Source organism: Pseudorca crassidens, chromosome 9, assembly GCF_039906515.1.
Source record: "Pseudorca crassidens isolate mPseCra1 chromosome 9, mPseCra1.hap1, whole genome shotgun sequence".
NCBI lineage: Eukaryota > Metazoa > Chordata > Mammalia > Artiodactyla > Delphinidae > Pseudorca > Pseudorca crassidens.
In genome coordinates this window covers 101925509-101947250 of record NC_090304.1, presented here as the reverse complement: position 1 = coordinate 101947250, position 21742 = coordinate 101925509, and the positions used below count along the sequence as shown (strand labels likewise).

Here is a 21742-nt window from a genome sequence, read left to right as displayed (position 1 = left end):
AAGATAAGGAAAAAAGTTGAAGTCTTTTAGAAAAGTTTTTGGAATTTAAAAGTAGATCTGTTCCTATCTCAAGTAGATTTTGAGGCAAGTTTCTTTTAGGGTCCTCTTTACACTTATAAGTGGGGCATAGGATTCAGAATTCCTCACTTCTTGAGCTTTTCGTAGTCCCTTGATCCTAAAACAAGCAGATTCTCTTCCTTCTAAAATATGGGGCTTATAAAATATGAACGAGGGGCTTTGTGTTGGTGTCCTGGAAGGGCGTCAGGGTGCTTCCGGGTCAAGGTGTTTTTGTCTGTGTTGACTTAGAAAGGATCCCAGAGCTATTGGTCCTGTCAGCCAAGTAGATATGACTTGTGTGCGTGGATTGGTTTGGTTTTGTTTTTCTTCCCCTTTAATCGACTCTTAAATCAGTTGGTGGTATAGTTGAGTTTCTAAGAAACAGTGGAAACAGGTTGAAGAGGTGTTTTCTAAGAAGGATTAAAAGTGCTTGAAGAGTTCATTGAATCTGGCAGAAGTGTCCCTGTCTATTAAAGTTTGTCACAGGTCCACAGAAGTAAAAACGGAGAGTCATTTATAGTGGAGTGTTCAGTTTAGAAGTGTTTCTAAATGAAATGCTGGCTGCGCACCATGGATAACAGAATCATTCTGTTAGAGATGCTTGTGTGGTTTGGAGACCCTGGTGCAAAAGAAAAGAAATGGTGGGAGCGGTAGCCAAGAGTTTCCCATAGTAGACTTTGCTTTCTGACTGTTCTTGAATTCGGGCATTCATTTATATGTTGGATCATGTTGTGTCTATTACAGTGGAATTGAGAGTTTCATTGAGGCCTGTCTTGTAAGTGGTCACTTGTTCTGGGTAAGGCACCGTTTTCTGACCTCATACGTGGCGTTGCTTTCTGGTTAGGTGGACAGAGTGATTGACTTGCTGGGCTGAAGTAGGGGATCAAAGGACTTGAGGTGGTTTTTTGTTTTGTTTTACTTATGCATAAAATTAACATGTATTTTATGAAGGACTTACTACTAATTACTTGTAATGAATCAAAGTCTGCCCACACACAGGTAGAGCTTTAATTCAGTTTCTCTCTTCTCTTTACCATTTTTTCATGCCATGTAATAGAAATGCTATCTATCTGTTGTGCATTGCTAAAATATTTATATGAAGTACACTTTTATCGCACAAACTGACTATGTGCTGATGGCCGCTGCTCCAACCTCATTTCAAAATTACGAAGTGATTTTATTGACAGTGTTGCTTAGGTTGTGGGTTGTAAAGCTTATCTTTTATTTTTCCTTTCTAGGTTCAAAGCAGTGGCACATGATAGGCCACCTGCAGCCAGAAACCTCCTATGATATTAAAATGCAATGCTTCAATGAAGGAGGAGAGAGCGAGTTTAGTAACGTGATGATCTGTGAGACGAAAGGTAGGGGAGGGGTCAGAATTAGTGCTTTTCTCCCTGGGCAGAACTAGAATTCTGAACTCTGGATTATTCCTCCTGACTGTCGATATATTTACTAAAGAAACTTCGGACCATTTTTTAGGTGCATCCATTTAGACTGTCCCAACAGTCTAGCCTTCTGTCGGCTAGAGAACTTGCCTTAAGAATAGTTTACATAAAGGCTTCCCTGGTGGCGCAGTGGTTGAGAGTCCGCCTGCCGATGCAGGGGACACGGGTTCGTGCCCCGGTCCGGGAGGATCCCACATGCCGCAGAGCGGCTGGGCCCGTGAGCCGTGGCCGCTGAGCCTGCGCGTCCGGAGCCTGTTGCTCCACAACGGGAGAGGCCACAACAGTGAGAGACCCGCGTACTGCAAAAAAAAAAAAGAATAGTTTACATAAGCGTTCACTGATTCATTAACTTCTGTGTGACTCTGAGTAAGTCATTTCTTGTTTTTTCCTCCATGAAGGAACAGAAATATTTGCTGACTAATTATCTGAGATTGCTGTGAGAATTAGAATCCTTAAAAAAAAAGTATAAGGGTGTTTAAGGAAAAGCACTACGTACGTTTAAAGTGGTTTCTTGAATGACAGATACGTATAACACTACCTACTCGTTCAATGAAGCGTAGTAAAGTTCAGAATTAGTCGATAATTCTAAAGTGAAATTCTCAGCTCTGCCTGCAGACATAGATTAGCTGTAAAATATTACCATCGTTGAAAACAGAAGATACCACACTTGGAGAATAGAAATAGCCAAAGTAGAAACAGGCTCAGAAAGATTGAATTATAAAGCTAAGACTCGGTTTCCTTGTTTAATTCTGAATCATGTGTCTTCCTGCTGCAAATCCCACATATTAAATTCACATTTAAACATATATACACACAGACCTGTAGACTTACCTTGAATTTCACTTGTTTAGCATATATTTGAGTACCTTTTTGTACTGAACACTGTGATATGTTCATGAGCATTTCTTACTTGCCTCCAGAGTGCTGTGAAACCTGGAGCAAAATTACATAAAAATGAAATTTCTCATCTCTGTTCCCAAGACATTTAAGAGTCTAGCCAGGCGGAACATAAAACACAGACAATAATGTGCTAGCTGTGCTGTTTTTAAGTGTTATTAATTTTTTTTGTTTGTTTGTTTGTTTGTTTTTTGCGGTACGCGGGCCTCTCACCGCTGCGGCCTCTCCCGTTGCGGAGCACAGGCTCCGGACGCGCAGGCTCAGCGGCCATGGCTCATGGGCCCAGCCGCTCCGCGGCATGTGGGATCCTCCCGGACCGGGGCACGAACCCGTGTCCCCTGCATCGGCAGGCGGACTCTCAACCACTGCGCCACCAGGGAAGCCCCAAGTGTTATTAATTGACTTTGCTGGGGAATCAAAGGTTCTACCTACAGACTTTCAGATCAGTGAAAAACAAAAAACTTTAAAATGTTAACTGTTCATACGGAATGAGTTTCTAAAACGTGTTACACAGTCCCAGCCTGTTTAAGTAGAACATCTGATGCATGATTTCTCCTTTTAAAGAAATGACTCAGAGTTCCTGCTATGAACAGCAATTGTCTTATCTTTAGTAATTCAGTACATATTGGAGGCCAGCCTCTTTCCCCCACCCTTAAAGATCATAGACTGTCACGACTTTCCTTTCGTTCTCTGCTTTCTCTGTATGGTTTTCACCTCACATTGCTCATGTCATGCTCCTGCTGTCTCTTCTTATTCATGTTAATGGGACCGTGTCACTCACCATCCACTGCAAAAGTTTCTGACATCAGGGAGAGGTTGGCAACTGGTCCTCAAGCTTGGTGGAATTTTGAATACATTAAGAGTAAATAAAGAGTGAATAAACCTGACGGACTTCCCTGAGTAATCATGGTATTTCATGTGCGATCTGTAACACCCATTTTTGTCTCAGAAACTTGTTTGTTGTCTTTGGAATTGTCAGGGACCTTAGAATTGTATAATCCAACATACCACCCAAAGTAGAAATTTCCTACAGAGACTCTCTGCCAGGTATTCTTCCAGCTTTCAGTGATGGAGAGCTCTTTCCTTGGAAAGGCAGCCTCTCGTTGACTGATTTCCAGCCCTGTTCTGCATAGTTGAAGTTGCTAGAAAAGAGAACCCCAATAGAATGTTTGTTGAAGTAGATTTTTTTAAAGACCACTCTGCTCCTGTAAGTTATTAGGATAACAGGAAGTATACTATAGTAACTAATAATAATGACAAAATGGATTGAACACTGCCGCGTGCCAGGCTCCATGCTGAGAGCTTTACTCTTCATGACAGCCTATGATGGGGCTGTTATTATTATCTCTATTTTCCACCTGCAGAAACTGGTTCATGGAGGTCAAAGTCTTACAGCTAAGGATAAGTGATGGAACAGGTTAAAAACCTGGGCAGTCCGGTTCTAGAGATCCGGCCATCAACCACTATGCTCTACTGCTTTTCTATGACAGTTAAAGCATCAAGGGCATGTTATTTGGGGACAGAGAAAATGGGGTTTGTGTCCCACTTGTTATTAGCTTTTGTGGTCGCCATTATCCAGAGGACCAGTGAATTAGGGAAGAGCACTGCGTCTATGTGGACTCCAGCATTTTTGGGTTTGGGAAGTTTAATATTATGTGTGAGGTTTTCGGAACTGTATAGAATTGTTCTAGTAGTCCAGAGTCATGTCTTCTAATATTATTCACAATCGAGAGGCATAAAATATCTAATCGTGAGTCTCATTCAGCTCAAAGTATATCAGATCGAAAGGAGTTTTTGTCCCATCTGTAAGTTGTAATAGTTTTATGTCAACTCTTTGGGAGTCTTCTGCAAGTACAATTGAGCAGGTAATCATATAGCAGCTTGGGTTAGACCAAGTGCATCTGTGTCTCTGATCTTATAATTTCTTTAGAATTTGTGACCTAAAACCTTGACATTAGATTTTTAAACTTTTGAGTCCTCTTTGTGACTCACTGGTGGTCAGATCATCTCAGTACCAAGCGTAAACAGACTGGCTTGGATTCCTAACCAGACCTCCTTCGGAGAGTAAACCATTTCATGGAGTCTGTCTTCACTCTGACATCATGTTTTCCTGTATATTTCAACTAGTGAAACGGGTTCCTGGAGCTTCTGAGTACCCTGTCAAAGACCTGAGCACCCCTCCAAATTCTTCGGGGAGTGGAGGAAATGCTGGGCCCGCAAGCAGTCCCGCCAGAAGCAGTGACATGCTGTATCTGATCGTCGGCTGCGTTCTGGGTGTAATGGTGCTCATCCTCATGGCTTTCATTGCCATGTGCCTGTGGAAGAACCGCCAGCAGAATCCCATACAGAGTAAGTCATCCATCAGTGTCTCCTTCCCTTTTTCTAAAGATCAGTAGAGAAAGATTGTCAGAATAAATATTGATTTCTAACACGTTCACGTATGAGTGTCGTGGTATAAAACACATTCGATACTCTTCATTCAGTGGAGGTGACTTTAAAACAGTTCTAGCTGTAAGCCAAAGTAAGTGGAGCATCAAATTAAATTGCCCAGGAGAAATAAACAACAAAGCCCAAACTAAGCAGGTCTCTATGTAAATAGCCGACTTAGTGCTGGGAAACTCTGGCTCTGTCGGACCACCAAAGAGGATGAGGACTTGAAGCGTGAGCTTTGGAATTGCTGCAGGAGCCCCTTCATACGGGTCCAAATCTTGTCAGCGAGGAATGGAAAAGGCATGATGGAAAGGAGGGTAGTGAAGACTTTTCTAAGTTACTGTCCTGGGATGACACAGATGAAGGTACTACAGTCCTGATTCGGTACTTAATGTACTAAAACTTCTGCAGAGTGGCGTCCCCACCCCCAAATGTGTCCAGTAGTAGGAGTGTCCGAGCTGTCAGTGATGGTACATTAGAACCCTGTTCCCTTTTCTTTCCCCATTTTTCTTCCCCTCACGTTCCTACCATTTCTCTTCCCTCAGCTATCATAAACGAGCACAGTCAGATCAATCAGAGTCTTTAGTCTCTGCTGGGAGGAAGTATTTTGGTTTCCTCTTTGGCCCCAGGAGAAAGAGATGAGAAAAGAGCAGAGGAAGACCCCAGCCATGACAGGCACTCGAGCAGCTCTTAGCCGGTTCCTGCCCGTGGTCCCTTTTTAGTGAACAGCTCGGGGTGGGGTGGGGCGGGGAAGGGGGGTAGAAAGTGATGTATTTTTATTGCCTTGGCGCCTTCCAGGAGATAGGCAGGGAGAGAAGTGGTGGCGGTACCAGGCTGAAAGAGCTGGCCATCCCTTGATTGGGTCTTTTTCTAAATGGTTTTAATGTCATTGACTCTGAGTGTGTGAGAGTGCGCTGAACCATTAAAAGAAGAGTATTGATCTGGTTGTCTGAGCGAGATTAATCTGGCTAAAGTCATTTTCCTTTGTGACTTGATAACATGTTGAAAGATGGGAATTTATGACGGTAATGTTCATTCCGTCGTTCATTCAGAAGATACTCGTTGGCTCTCTCCTGTGTGCTCTGCACTGTGGTGGACAGTGCAGGTATAATGCCCTCTCCTTATAGTTTAGTGGAGAAGAGAAGCAGGTATACTGATAATAACACACCTGTGATAATAACACACCTGTCATAGGAAGAGGAACACCTAGTCCAGTCTTGGCGCCTCCAATACCTGTGAAGAATCGATCAAAACTCTGACAACGAATCCTGTGCAGTTTAGATAATATACTTTCTAAAGGACATTTCACTTTGTCTAAATATATCTGGTAGGTGTGCCTCTGGGAATCAGATATTTGAGGTAGTTGTTGAAATGCTTTTAATATAAGGAAAGGGAATAATTAGCCTTTTGTCGTTGGTGCCTCAAAACTTCCAACTTGGCTGTAATAACCAAAGAACTATATGAATAGTGAATGTTTCCCCAACCCCATCCTTTTACTTAAAAGTGGTGTTTATTGCTTTTTGAAATATCCTACCTAAACTTATCCTGTCGTTGTACAATTTCTTTCAGCACTTGGAAGCACAGGGGAATTTAAACACCTTTTTGTCGTGTTGCCGTTACTTTGATAGTTTCAGCTTGCATAGTTTACTAATTCTGTTTTGAGTAATTTCTCTCTGGTTAATTTCTCCTCCCATTAAAAGAGTCATAACTAACTTACAGTTCCTGGCTGACTCCACCCTGTAAAGGAAATAACAGCAATAATTTTATTAAAGCATATCTCACAGGGAAGCTTTAAGCGAACACTTTTTTAGAGTATTTTATTTTAGTATAGTTATAGTTTATTAAGGGTTTAATTAATAAAACTTCTAAGCAAGAAGAATTGTCCGTTTCCGTATCTTACCTTTTCTTTTTGTTGTTCTCTCTCAATAGAATATGACCCACCAGGCTATCTCTACCAAGGGTCAGATGTTACCGGGCAGATGGTGGAATACACCACTCTGCCTGGCACAAGCCGAATAAACAGAAATGTTCATGGAAGCTTCAGCAATGGCTGCTCCCATCTCCACCATAAGCTCCCCAGTGGAGTCAGCGGGAGCTTAAATGGAGGACTCTACTCTGGGCGCACGAGCTCTCTAACCAGGACACGTGTGGATTTTGAACATCCTCGTCATCTAGTGAATGTAAGGGACCCAATTATAAATAAAAGCGCCCCTGTGCCCCACGGTGCCAGGATACAAGAACGGGGCCAGCATGCTTGGTTTTTCCCAATACAGAAACCTCACAGGTTCACTGGAGTGGACGTAGCATGTATCACCGGCAGCCCCTTGATCCAGAGTCATGTTTGGAAGCTTTCTATTATCAGGCAGGAGTTATATTAATCAATCTGATTTATATTTTTTAATTATTTGGCACTGGAAGTACAGGACCAGTAGCAAACAGACTGGAAGTTATTCTTGCGATGAAGCGGAAATACCATTGAACGTGGACCAAACCAAATACTTTAAATTTGATTTATTCAGAGCAAACTCTGAAAGCTCATATGCTTAGACGAGTCAGGCAGATCTTGAAACTGAGTGAAGCAAGTTGGGGATGGGACAGAAGCGGTGGAGGCGTGGGAGAGTTGTGCACTGTCTTCAAGCAGCGGCCCGGTTCAGCGCCCGTTGTTTGCAGAGCTGAGGGCCCCGTGTGGCCTGGTCTTCTGCTTTTTCATGACATCCGTACATCTAGGTGAAATCGCCAGATTTTTTTACACGTTGGCAACTAATTCCGGTTTTAGAAAGCGTTGCGTGGGCCATGCACAGCATGTCTGCAGGCCACCAGATTGTCACTTCTGACCCCCTGTGAGGTTTTTTTGATTTGTTTTGCCCCATGTGTGTTTCTGTGGTTTACGTTTTACAATATTAGTATTCTCTAGCCACAAGGGGTGATAAACCTTTAAAACTACTATATTTCAGGGATAACCAGCTGATAGAGTTTAATTTTTGAAATGAGAGTAGAATGACGGATGTACTTTAGACTTGTGCTGGTGAAAGAGATTCTCTGCACTAGGCAGTTTGATTTATTCCATTCTTTGGATGTGCATCCACATTATTTTTCAGTCAGACAGATAATATGTTTAGTTGGTCGATTAGGCACTCGTTTACGTTTTTGTCATTGTTCTGATGACAGATATATTTGCCCATAACCCGCAATGTGCTAAAGTTTGGAGAAGTTTAGAGATTTTTTTTTTTTTTAATCTTCAACGGTAGTAAAGGTTTATTAAAATATTACCTTTGGAGAACAAAACTATAATATATATTTGTATCTTAAAGCTAGAAATCTAATGGCTTTCCTGTGACCTAGCTTTAGTATGTCATAGAAAAAATATTTAATTTGCTTTAGTGCATCTCATTACCAAACGAGAATAATGATTTCATTATTTTGTGTGGAAAGACATGGTTTATATTCAGACTTTCTCAACTTTTTTTGTCACCATTCCTAGTCCAAACTACTAACATTGTCCAAGAAACTGAAGGAGAGAGCATGACGCTTTGAACAGCACATGCTGTTTCCATAAGAAGAAAAAATAACTCTGATGCTTGCTTTAGTATTTGAACACAGTACTTTGTGTTTTTTGAACAATGAGTTGCTATTTAAATAAGAATTGCCCCATTAAGTGTACAGTTTTAGAGGTTATCCTCTGTGATCTTAACTCATTCATTTTCTTACTATTCTCTTTTGGGAAGGTGGAAATAGGGACATATTTTATTTATTTATTTTATTATTATTATTATTATTTTTGCGGTACGCGGGCCTCTCACTGCTGTGGTCTCTCCCGTTGCGGAGCACAGGCTCCGGACGCGCAGGCTCAGCGGCCACGGCTCACGGGCCCAGCCGCTCCACGGCACGTGGGATCTTCCCGGACCGGGGCACGAACCCATGTCCCCTGCATCGGCAGGCGGACCCTCAACCACTGCCCCACCAGGGAAGCCAGGGACATATTTTAAATGCTGTTGATCATAAAAATGATTGAATTAACTGTAATCCGTTTAGTGATTCAAATAAATGCATCATCCTGTAGGTCGTTAACTTCATTTTTTTCGGAAGCTTTGGAGTTTATCCTCATGGACTGAATGTAGCATAGGAATATTCTTTCTCTCAAAGTTTTCTTTAAAATTCCTATTGCTAGTTGGCTCAGGAATGTTGAGAGAAATTTTCAGTACTTTTGGTTTGCTTCTATTCTGGCTGTTGTTATGAGATGAATGGAAGTGGAAAGTGTTCTGGGGAGAAACAATTGCCTGAACTTTTCCTAACCTTGAAGGCCTGTTCTGAGTCTGGGTGCAATGTAACAGCCTCCCTCACCCTTATCAAATTCAGTTCTGCTGTTTTGCTTTCGAAAGCAGAATTTTGACTCTGACCATAAGGCTGGTTCAAGCCCTAACTTCAGTTTTGAAGAGCTCTTGCCATCGTATATGTCAAGTGAACATTTTACAATGAGGTATGTGTTAATCTGGGCATTTTTCTTAATTGCTGGGCAGTTTCCGCCAAAAGCAACAGCAAAATATTAATACTCCGCTCCAAGTCACCGCTGGCTGAGAATCTGCTCCATCTGGAAAAATATAACATGTTTTAAGACTTCGTCTAGTCAAGTGAACAGACCTAATCGAAATAATTACAGGAAAATGAAGATGGGTTTATCTTGTGACATCATTCAAACAGATTTCCACCCTGTTTCTCCAACTGGCATCCCATAAAATTTTTCCATGACTGCTAGGAAGGTAAAAATGGATAGGAGGTTATAACGCATAGAATATTTGGGGCCCGTTAGATTTGAAACACTGAAGGGAAGTGACTAAACTTCTCCCTTCGTTTACTTGCCTCTTTCCAGTACAAACATACATGCAGAAAACATAGGAGTTAACTTTTTGGAGAACACTTTTAATATTGTGCAGCACTCATTTGTGAATACAGTAAATAGTGATAAACGTAACGTGGCTCAGGGAGATGGTTAAAATATACACGTAGCCATTTATTGTTGGGGCGGCTTTTACATTTGAGATGATGTGGTTACGAGTCTATGGCACCTTCAGCACTCTCTCTTTTTCTCTTTTTCCCTGTACTTGCTTCCTGATAAGGGTGGTGGCCTGTACACGACAGTACCTCAGACTGACCCGATGGAGTGCATTGGTTGTCGAAATTGTCGGAACAACAATAGGTATGTGGCTGTGTTTGCACAGGTGGTTGTGAATAGTTATGTGGCTCCCTTTGTCATTCTCCCTTCAGCAAAGGAAGTTCTTACAATTTTACCTAAGTTATAAAATCTCAGAATGTGGAGTCTTAAGTTTAAGGCTGTTACTCAGTTTTTGCCCCAGCTTTACAATTTTTACCTTTCTGTACTTTGGTTTCTTTAGATATATGGACAATATTGATGACTTTATTTCTCACTGAGATACTTTTAAGAGGTTTGATGTTTTTGAAATCTTTGAATTAGTGTCATTCTCTGCATACAGACTTCATCTTTTCTCACCTGTTCTATTTTCAGTAGAGTTCTCTCCTATGCTATGTGATATTTTCTACTCTATTCTCTGGATGAGAGCATGTTTGAATGTTAGGGGAAAAACCCTGTGTGTATGGTAATGTTTTTTCATAGTAACATTACTGAAATTTTCGTATCAGATTATTCAATTTTTTAAAAATTCTAAAACCTTAAGATAATTAAGTAGCATAATCTTGCTTTCTTTTAATTTCTGTTTTTCTAAATTAAGAGTTATATGTACTCACAATACTTCAGACAAGATAAAAATATGTAGAGTGAAATGTACATTTAAATTTTGACAGGATATTCAGAAAGCTTTCATGCTAGTTCTCTATGTATTAATCCCAAAGGATTATCAAATATGTTGTTGTACTGAAATTGCATCTGTCAGAAATCTCAGTTCTTTCTCTTACATAATGATGGTGTTTGATTACATGGTCTCAAAAGTCCTTCCCAACTCTAAAGCTCTGCAACTTAAAAATCATATTATAGTTAGTACATAAAATACCTGGAGTATGCACTGGAGTTTGGTTATTTCATTACTGAAATGGGATTTGACCCATATTTTCTAAAACGAATTATGAAGTTAACAGTTGCATCTGGGAGTTATCAAAACCAGAACTTGAAGAAGGAATCGGTCGACCATTGAATTAAAAGTACATTGTTTCATCATGTGTTTTGAGAGTTGCAGAGCAAACGCAATAAAGCTTTCTGGAGATTTTTTTTTTTTTAATCATTTACTTAACCCATCTTAGGGTTTCTATATTAGCAAGAGCCATCTGCCTGTCTTGTGTACTAAGATTTGCTTGTTACACTTTAAAATTCTGTATGACCCTAGCTAGATTTTAAGATGCTCATAACAGTGAAGCTACAGTTTTGTCCTGAGCTTGTCAAAGGCTTTATCACAACCTGTTAGGAGCATGCTAAAGAACTGGTAAAGATGGTTTATACGCCTGGTAAGTAATCAGATGGACTTAATTAAAACACATCCTTTGTGGTTCCTGTGGCCATCAGCAAATGTGATTCAACCCAGACGTTAGAATGATGGAATGAGCGGACCTCAGGTCTAAGAATAAGTAAACATAGACTTTGCCACTGCTTAAATCTATGATCTTGGGAAAGTTATGTAATCTCTCTGATGCTATTCCTTATCTGAAAGATGGAGAATTGTCCCAGATAGTGTAAAATTGCTCCCAACATACTCTGATTCTAGATTTTGGTAATTTGCTGCTCGTCATCTTTATAATGAGGTATCATACCCTAGTACCAAAAATACATCCCATTTCCTTAAAAGAATTTGAATGACTTCTGCCATCTTGCATTCATGGCCATTTTTGTATGTGTGAGCGTGTGTGTACATGGCATTTGGGGGGTTTATTATACATGGTTTTTCTTTCCTTTAAGACAGTGGACAATTATGCTTCTATTGGTTTTCAAGTTAATGGCCTCTTGCATTTCATGTATGGGGGTTTTATCTGGGAGCATAGGTGAATTCTCTGCAGCCTTAGAAAGCCAGCTTCTGTTTCTCCCTGGCCTAAATCTTCTTCCTACCTCAGAGTCTACCTGTTTAGGGCAAACCTTCGCTTACCTGCCTTGCCTCCGAGGTTAGCCAAGTGGCTCATCTGGCTTCCAGGAGCGCTTATGTGGTTTTGACACAGATGAACATCAGTAAGTACCTATCTTCAACTCTGCCAAATTGGAATCATTAAATCGAAAGCATCTAACTCATTTAACGTTGCAACTGAAAACAGGAATCCCCTCTCAGATCCCCAAGATGGCAAAATTTGTAATAAGCTTCTAATACTGAGAGGCAGGTGATATATCATGTGCTCCCCAAATATGCACAATTTTCGTCAATTTATACTTTTAGAATGTCGACATTATCACTAAGACTAAATTTGCGTTTCCTAATGCCAACTGAAAAGAGTGTGTACACAAAAAGAGCTATAATTTCAGTTAAGACATATGAGGGCTATCCAGGGGATATTTTAGAGTTTTTCGCTCTTCAGTCAAAAGAAACATTTACACTAGCCACTGGAATAGGTTCTGAGGTGTTTCCAGGCAGAAGGAATCACGAGTCATGGAAGGAGGAAGGATAATGCTTACATGAGGGTAAATAGTCTAGTTCAGTGGTTATCAAACTTCAGCACACAGTAGATTAACTTGGAGCACTTGTAAAACCCCAAATTATGAGGCTCTACTTCTAGAGTTTGTGAGTCAGTAGGTCTCGGGTGGGGACGGAGAATTTGCCTTTCTGATGAGTCCCAGGGCTACTGGTGCTGCTGGTCCTGGGACCATGCTTTGAGAAACACTGACATAATTTAGCTGGAGAAATACAAATAGAGGGAGCAGGATATAAAACTGGAAAACCAGTCTGAGTTTATATCATGGATGACTCTTACTGTCAGGGTTTACTAGTTTATTTAATCAACATTTATTGAGTGCCCACCATGTCCTAGGTACTGGCCCAAGCCCTCCCTCCAGAGAGCCAACAGTTAATAATAGTGACTCACAGCCAGAGCTTGAAGTATAATGAGTAGAGTTTGAAGAAGCACATTGAATCTTGTAGTTTTATATTTAAGGAATAGAAAAAAATCCCTATTGTTTCTGTAATATACAATACAGGAGGGATGTGAGATTTTTACATTAATCAAAAAGGGGGATATGGGTTAAGTGTTGAGAAACACTGGGCTTAGTGGCACAATGATGCTTTTGAAGATTTTTAAGAAAGGGAGCCATCTGTGCAAGATGTGTATAATAAGCTGGTTAATGGTAGTAGGCAGGACGCTGGTCGGATTGGAGGGAGGAGACCAGTGTGACTACATGTGTAACGAAGGCCTTAGCTTCACGCGAGGAATGGGGGTGGAAAGGAAGAGAAAAGTGAGATTCTAGAGCTGGAATCTTTAGGACTTGGCCATTGACTGATTGGGATCTGGGAAAAAATGGGAGATTCAAATGAGTAGAAAGTTTCAAACACGAATGACCTGGTAGTTGCCATGGTGATAGTCATATACATAAGAAACTTAATAAAATGATATATGGAGGAAAGTTGATGAATTTGGTTTGGGGCTTTTAGAGTTTCAACTGCCATTTGGGTATCTAAGTCAAGGAGACACAGGAAAATGCTGGTGTTGGGTTCAGGGGGTAGATTGGGACAATGATCTCTATATTTCAGAGTCATTTGTATCAAAGTGATAGAATTTAAGAATAGGTGAGATCACCAATGGAGACAATAACTGTGGCAGTTTGATTATTTTTATATATTTAATTATTTAAGGTATTTGTTTGCTTTATTTCTTAAGGCTTTTTTTTTAAGCTTTTTGATGTGGACCATTTTTAAAGTCTTTATTGAATTTGTTACAATATTGCTTCTGTTTTATTTTTTTTGGCCCCGAGGCATGTGGAATCTTAGCTCCCCGACCAGGGATCGAACCCACACCCCCGGCACTGGAAGGCAAAGTCTTTACCACTACACCACCAGGGAAGTCCCTATTTCTTAAGTATTTAAAGTGATTAGACATCTTTTTTATAATCCTCTCTTTTATTATTTTTTGCTTATTGCCTTGATATATCTTCGAAGAGATGAGGAAAGGGGTGTGAAAATCAGGAGAGCGAAAGGGAAAGAGGATTCATTCATTCATTTATTCATTCAACGGACATTTGTTGAAGGTCTACAGTGGGCCAAGATAGGTGCTGAGGCTACGGTTGTGAGCAAAACAGGCATTGTCCCTGCCTTCACTGAGCTTATAGTTTGATGGGGAGACATGTCTTTTTAAAAAATGACATAATAATCATAAAAGTGAATATATAATTAAAACTGGATGCTTTAAAGACAAAGTAAAGAATGTAGTAGAAAGGAAAGACTTCCCTTTTGCTCTGAAAAATTTGGAAAACTAGGTAAAAGAGGATGGGGATAGGTTTAAAGCTTTCCGGGCAAAGGCAAGGTACCATTTATGCAAAATCTTTAAAGCAGAATGCCGGAATCCTCACAGAACTTAAAGAAGGCTAATGTGGCAGGAACCTCGTAAGCGAAAGGGTCAGAGGTAGAAGATGAGTGAAATCAGATGGTACGGAGCCATGGCGAGTCAGTGAAAGATTTTAAGTAGAAGAACATTGTGATAGAGCACTCCTGGAGGATAGAGTTTGGAGAATCCATTGGATGGCGCAGGAAAGGATACAGGGGACCAGTTGGATGGCTGTGGCAGTAGTCCAGATGAGAAATAGTGCACTAAGATAGCTACAGTAGATACAGAGAGAAGTAGGTGGGTTGGAGAGTTTTAGGAGGTGCAGTTTTTAAAAAAGACATGAGTAATTGTGTGAGGAGGCAGCAGAGGGGGAGGTGTCAAGGATGGCGTCCAGGTAATTGGATGCCGTCACTGAACGAGGAAACACTGCAGGAAAGAGCTTATACCTGTCTACCCCTCACACACCTGGGAGTCATCCCCTTAGACCCCGGGGGTGCCTCATCAAACTCACCTTGACCCAGGGCAGCTGTCTTAGTCCACAGGTGCCTGAGAACTGACGAAGGCCTTTCCACGTGGAATCTTGCCTGCACTGTGTCTTGCCACCCCAGTTCGTTTTTTTCTGCCTTCTTAGGTTTAAACTTGAATGTATTTCTTAGAGTGGGCTTTTAAGAAGCAAGTCATTGCCAACCTTAGGCCCCTTTTCTCATCCTTCTATTTTAGTCATAGAAAAGTTTGCTTTTCTTGTCTAAACTGGCACATTGACATGCAGATTTGACATCAGATAAGAGGGGCGTGTGCACTCCAGCAATCTGCGGAGTTTTATTTGCTTCTAGGGCTTTTGTGGCATTTGTAGAAGACTGCCTGCCTCCCTGGGTTCAGTCCATGTGAGCTTTTCAGGTTTGAGAGTAGCATGTAATAGCTCCCTATATGAACAGCTAGAAAGAAGCATATTTAATGAGGCTTTTCAGGGAGCCAGCCCCCTACACAAGAGACTCAGCTGAGAGTCTTGTGCAATTTGGGCACTGCAAGAGTTAAACAGATTTTAATCAAATAGCTTTCTACCCACCTCCTCTCCTCAATTCAAAAAGCAGTAGTGCAGTTCTGGATATGTAATCAAACGGGGTTTGTCAGTTGCTTGGCTAGTTTAATGGGAAGGGATTGACATTAAATCTGCTCTGTTTACCATCAGTCTTGATAATCTGTAAGAGAGTAGAGGGGACACTGATGAAATTCACAGATGAACAGAGAGGTCCCATCAGGAGGGAACAAAAAATTAACTTTAAGGGTCCTAGAGAGATTGGAAATGGGCAGGAAGTAGCCAAGTAAAAATCAGCTTGGAAAAATGTATATAATCCATCTGGGAAAAAAAGTACTATCTATACCTGGCTGATGGTCAAGAGGAGAAATAAAGCTATTCGGAATAGTGCTTTAGAACACATAGATATAAATGACCTCCAGGTTTTTACATAATGATCACCTTAAAAGTCTGTGTATTGTTGGGTTTGGGGGTGCTCTTTCACCAACTTGAAACCTTCCACTGCTGTCAGATATACGCAGGTAAAAGTAGTGTCTGGAGATGAATATGAAAACATTTCATGATAGTCATAGTTCTTTCAGACCTAGAGTTTGGTCTGCCCAGTTGGTTTGTTAAGTATGAAAACAACTGCTTATCCAGGACTCCTGGACTCCTTTCCTGCAGCAGGTTTATTTGTTATGACTAAACCCATCTCCTATATCTGTCCACTCAGCTACTTCAGAACTAGCCATAAAACCAAAGGAAGGAAACACGACAAAGCCTAAGATTTGGATTCTCTTCCATCTGTGGTAATCAGTCTGATTCCCTAAGAAAAATATTGAAAGAACTATGTCTAATTTCTTTAATTGATCAGTACCTTCCTTTTGAGTTACATATCTCCTGCTTTTGATACGGAGACCCAATCCTGTTGTCAGGGAGTCACATGGTTAGACTAGTACTTTTGGTCTTTTATTTGTAGGATTGTGTGTGTGTGTGTGTGTGTGTGTGAACTTGCCATGTTCAGTGATGCACTCAGTCATTTATAGTCACCCAACATGTTGTTGGGTGACAGTCACCAAGAAACTAATTCCCAAAAGGAAATTCCCACTGCAACATCCAACCAAGAGTGTACGGTGAGAATGGAGAACCTTTATGGGCCCTGGAGGAATGGCATCAGGGTTCTGTTGCACAGTTACTGATGACTTCCCCAAAATAAGGGCTAGGTCAGCAAAACAACAGACACAGGGGCAAGAGGAAACAGCAGGGGTGAGCCGAATATTAAAACAAACCACCACCAAAATGAAACCGTTTCAGAAGAAGTTCATGAAGCACATTCACGAAAAGAAGTATCACACATCCAAGAGGCTCATGGGTAGTTAGTCCCTGCCCTCCAGGGATAATCAAAAGAGGAAACTTAAGGCAAAATGTATATAATTATCTAATCAGAGTTATTCTGCACATAATCATGCTTAACAAATATTCAGCTGTGTAATCAGAAATGGGATACTTCTCTGCAAAATATTTTAGAGGTGCTGTGTAGTTTTACTGGAATGTCCAAAATATGTTTAGTCAAATACTAAAGCAATGTATTCTTTCGAGAACAATCCTATGCTACTATTCCAATTTCTTATTTCCTAGTCTGTGCTATTCAGATTGTTGGTGAAAGAATAGTTTATTTTTATGACACTATAATAGTCATTCTCCTATCTTACAGGTTGGTCAGACAGGCCTCTCCTGTTTACTAAAAGATATCTTAGTAATAAACTAACAGGTCCCAGACTACCTGAATTCTTGCAAAACAGCACAGATTTTTGTATGTGGCATGATGCACAGAGTTCTATTTACTCAATGTTTTAAAATTAGGAAAAGTCGTTTCATTGAGCCAGAGACAACTCAGTGAAAACTTTCACCCCACTTTAAGCCAATAATAACTGCAGTTGAAAGATTGTTTGAGAAGCCTAAGATAGTAAAATTACAAGCTCTTTGTATCGTGTAAACTGTAAGATGTGCATTATAAGAGCATCTTTTTTTTTTTTTTTTTTTTGCGGTACGCGGGCCTCTCACTGTTGTGGCCTCTCCCGTTCCGGAGCACAGGCTCCGGACGCGCAGGCTCAGCGGCCATGGCTCACGGGCCCAGCCGCTCCGCGGCATGTGGGATCTTCCCGGACCCGGGCACGAACCCATGTCCCCTGCATCGGCAGGCGGACTCTCAACCACTGTGCCACCAGGGAAGCCCCTATAAGAGCATCTTAATGAATGTGATACATTTGCAGACACAGACATTTGCCCTTTTCTCTCTCTCACTTGTTATAGATTTGGGTCTCTTACATTTACGTATATACAGGTATTATTTTTGTGATTATCTGATTGCTTTAGAAACTTTAGGGACTTCCCTGGCAGTCCAGTGGTTAAGACTCTATGCTTCCACTGCAGGGGGCATGGGTTCGATCCCTGGTCAGGGAATTAAGATCCCGCATGCCATGCAGCAAGGCAAAAATAAGTAAATAAAGCCACAGTTTTTTTTTAAAAAAAGAAATTTTAATTAAAGCGTTATCAGTAAAAGAATTGTTTTACATGTTATATGCCTAATTATATTCAGAACAGGTATTATATTCCTTTTTTATCGACTATGACCTCTGTGCTTATATCTTAGCATGTAGCCCCCAAGTTGAAGCCATTTTTATGTCAACACATGTAGACATCCAGAAATGAACTAAAAGTAAGGTGACTGAATTTTTTATATTTGGTTATCTATGTGGTTAATTACTGATGATTATGAGTTAGGGTTCGGCATACTAGAAAATTTTAAATCAGTTTGGTTTATCATGTTGAAATTTGGGTTATAATCACGTTAACAGTCTAACTCAAATGACAGTGTTACTACCAGCACCACCCTGTTAATTGAGAGTCACAGTTCGGAATAAAAGTATGCACTGCTGTGATTTTCTATATCACTTACCTGAAAAATAGCTGCTAAAGAATATGTAATAGGAAATTGCACTTTTCTCTTGCTAAATATCTGTAATTTCTTTTAAAACATATGTGTATTCTGCTTGTTAACTCCCAGCACATAAAACCAGGTGACAGTATCAGCTCTCTAATTACCATCCATCATAGTTGGCCCTGGCTCTTCTGTCCTGACCATCCCTCGGTCCTGTCCCATCCATGTAGTTCACCTTCATTCTCATGAAAGTGCTCTACACTCAAACTGTTAGACTGCCCTTAGATTTCCTTTAAAAATCTCGTCCTTTGCTTTAAATTAAAGAAATGAGCAGGACAGAAAAGAAACTAAAAGGAACGGAACAACAGAAGAACTTAAGGCATCTTATTATCTGGTGAGTCTTCATTATTTTATGTCAGCATTATGAAATTAAATTCATATTAGATCTATATAAGCCCATTATTAACTTATAATATCTTGTGTTTAGGGAACTGCCCTGGTGTTTCAAATCCTGGCAAGTATATTTTTTTCCTACACCTTAACTTTACTTTTTCAAATGAAAACTTCTCTTTCTGACCTGATCCTCTTTTGTCTTTCAGGTTTCTAGCACCTTTGTATTACTTCCAGATTCCTGCAGAGAAATGGAACATCAAGCCAGAAGCTCACTTAGTTTGTTTTACATTATGATTGGGGATTTCATTAAGTGCCTGACTGTGCTCCATTGTGTCACTAAGAGCTTTCTCTGCCACCTAGGACAGGCTTTGCCCGTCCTCCAGAAGACTGAATTTTAAGTCAGAGAACTTTGAAGCCAACAGGTAGAAGAAAGACCGAACAACAGAACTAGTATGGAACAAGGACAGAGATAACTACTATTGTGGTACAAAAATCTTAAGGGGTAAGTGTATGGTTCACTCTCACTTTATTTTTCTGGCCGTGCCGAGCGGCATGCGGGATCTTAGTTCCCTGACCAGGGATCGAACCTGTGTCCCCTGCAGTGGAAGCATGAAGTCTTAACCACTGGACTGCCAGGGAAGTCCCATGGTTCATTCTCACTTTAATCTACATGTATTATCTTAGTTTTAGGTATGGTCTGTTATAAGGTATCTTGACCAATTAGTTTAATTGTTGTTCCTTGATAATAAATTTACTTGCTTACAGAAAAGGTTATTTAAAAAGTCTGATGTTCTAATGTTTATTATTTATTCAGCATTTTTGAGGTCATACAATATGCCATTTACTGTGTGCTTGGTGCTGGACATTATGATCTTAATTAGAGTCTAACATGCATTAGTACTTTTATTACTTCCTAGACAATAAAATACTTTAGTACATTTTAACTCCAGTTCCTTCCCCAATGTTTTGTTATTTTTGTCATGTGGTTTAATTCTATAAATATTTAAAATCCTTTAAGACAGTAGAGTTACTGTTTTTTGCGGTCGATATTTAGTCACAATTCCCAACATTACCTTTGTTGCTATTCATCCCTTCTTTTTTTTTTTTTTTTTTTTGCGGTACGCGGGCCTCTCACTGTTGTGGCCTCTCCCGCTGCGGAGCACAGCCTCCGGACGCGCAGGCTCAGTGGCCATGGCTCACGAGCCCAGCCGCTCTGCGGCATGTGGGATCTTCCCGGGCCAAGGCACGAACCCGTGTCCCCTGCATCGGCAGGCAGACTCTCAACCACTGCGCCACCAGGGAAGACCCTTTCTTTTTTTTTTTAACCAGTTTTTATTGGAGTATAGTTGATTTACAATGTTGTATTAGTTTCAGGTGTACAGCAAAGTGAATGAGTTACACATGTACATATAACCACTCTATTTTAGATTATGACCATATAGGTCATAACAGAGTATTGAGTAGAGTTCCCCATGCTATACAGTAGGTTCTTATTAGTTATCTATTTTATATAGAGTAGTGTGTATATTTCAGTCCCAATCTCCCAATTGATCCCTATTCCCCTTCCCCCCTTGGTAATCATAAGTTTGTCTTCTACATCCGTGACTCTGTTTTGTAAGTAAGTTCATTTGTACCATTTTTTTAGATTCCATATATAAGCAATGTCATATGATATTTGTCTTTCTCTGTCTGACTTACTTCACTCAATATGATGATCTCTAGGTCCATCTATGTCACTACAAATGGCATTATTTCATTCTTTTTTATGGCTGAGTAATATTCCATTGTATATATGTACCACATCTTCTGTATCCATTCATCTGTCAATGGACATTTAGGTTGCTTCCATGTCCTGACAATTGTATGTAGTGCTGCAATAAACACTGAGGTGCATGTGTCTTTTTGAATTATGGTTTTCTCCAGGTATATGCCCAGGAGTGGGATTGCTGGATCATATGGTAGCTCTATTTTTAGTTTTTTAAGGAACCTCCATACTGTTCTCCACAGTGGTTGCACCAATTTACATTCCCACCAACAGTGTAGGAGGGTTCCCTTTTCTCCACACCCTCTCCCTCATTTCCTGTTTGTAGATTTTTCTGTATTTCTTCCTGTTGTCTGCTGGTACTCATTTTCCCTCAACTTGAAGAATTCCGTATAGTATTTCTTGTAGTAAAGGTCTGAGGGTTACATACTCTCCCAGATTTTTTGTCTGGAAATGTCTTCAATTCATCTTCCTTTTCAAAGGGTATTTATTGCTGTTCATTAAATTCTAGGTTGGCAGTTACTTTCTTTTTGTGCTTTAACAATGTCATTCCATTATTTTGTTGCTTCTGTTGTTTCTATTGAAGAATCATCTATACAGCTGTTGTTCCCTTTCAAGGTGATAATGTCTTTTTCTTCTGGCTGCTTTTATGATTTTCACTTTGTATTTTTGCTTCCAGCCGTTTAATTATTCACATTTGAAAGTATAATTTTCTTTGTATTTATTCTGCTTGGGGTTCATAGAACTTCTTAAATCTGTGGCTTGAACTTTCATCAGTTTTAGAAAATTCTTAGCCTTTATCTCTCCAGATACAGCTTTTATCCCATTCTCTCTTTTCTGTCCTCCAGAGAGATGCCAACTTTACAGGCATACCTCGGAGATATCAAGGGTTTGGTTCCAGACCACTGCAATAAATTGAATATTGCAATAAAGTGAGTCACATGAATTTTTTGATTATGTCCAAAAAAAAATGTACATACCTTAATTTAAAAATACTTTATTGCTTAAAAAAATCCTAACCATCATCTGAGCCTTCAGTGAGTCATAATCGTTTCACTGGTGGAGGGTCTTGCCTCGATGTTGATGGCTGTTGACTGATCAGTGTGATGGTTGCTGAAGGCTGGAATGACTGTGGCAATTTCTTAAAATAAGACAACAGTGTTTGTGGCACCTCAAAACAACTACAGTCAAAGGTCATTGATCACAGATCACCATAACAAATATAATAATAATGAAAAAGTTTGAAATATTTCAAGAGTTACCAAAATGTATCACAGAGACAGAAGTGAGCAAACGCTGTTGGAAAAATGGCGCTGATCAAC

The 21742-nt window shown here is 40.2% G+C and overlaps 1 protein-coding gene across 6 annotated transcripts in view; it reads left to right on the top strand.

The window, feature by feature from the left end:
- CDON (cell adhesion associated, oncogene regulated) overlaps positions 1-21742 on the top strand; it is a 100653-nt gene that overhangs the window by 70865 nt on the left and 8046 nt on the right. For all 6 annotated transcript variants that reach the window (XM_067751504.1, XM_067751501.1, XM_067751502.1 and 3 more), the window contains 4 exons: positions 1296-1418; positions 4527-4748; positions 6759-7009; positions 9944-10023. In XM_067751504.1, the coding sequence (XP_067607605.1) occupies positions 1296-1418; positions 4527-4748; positions 6759-7009; positions 9944-10023 (676 nt within the window). The remainder of the gene's footprint in view (positions 1-1295; positions 1419-4526; positions 4749-6758; positions 7010-9943; positions 10024-21742) is intronic.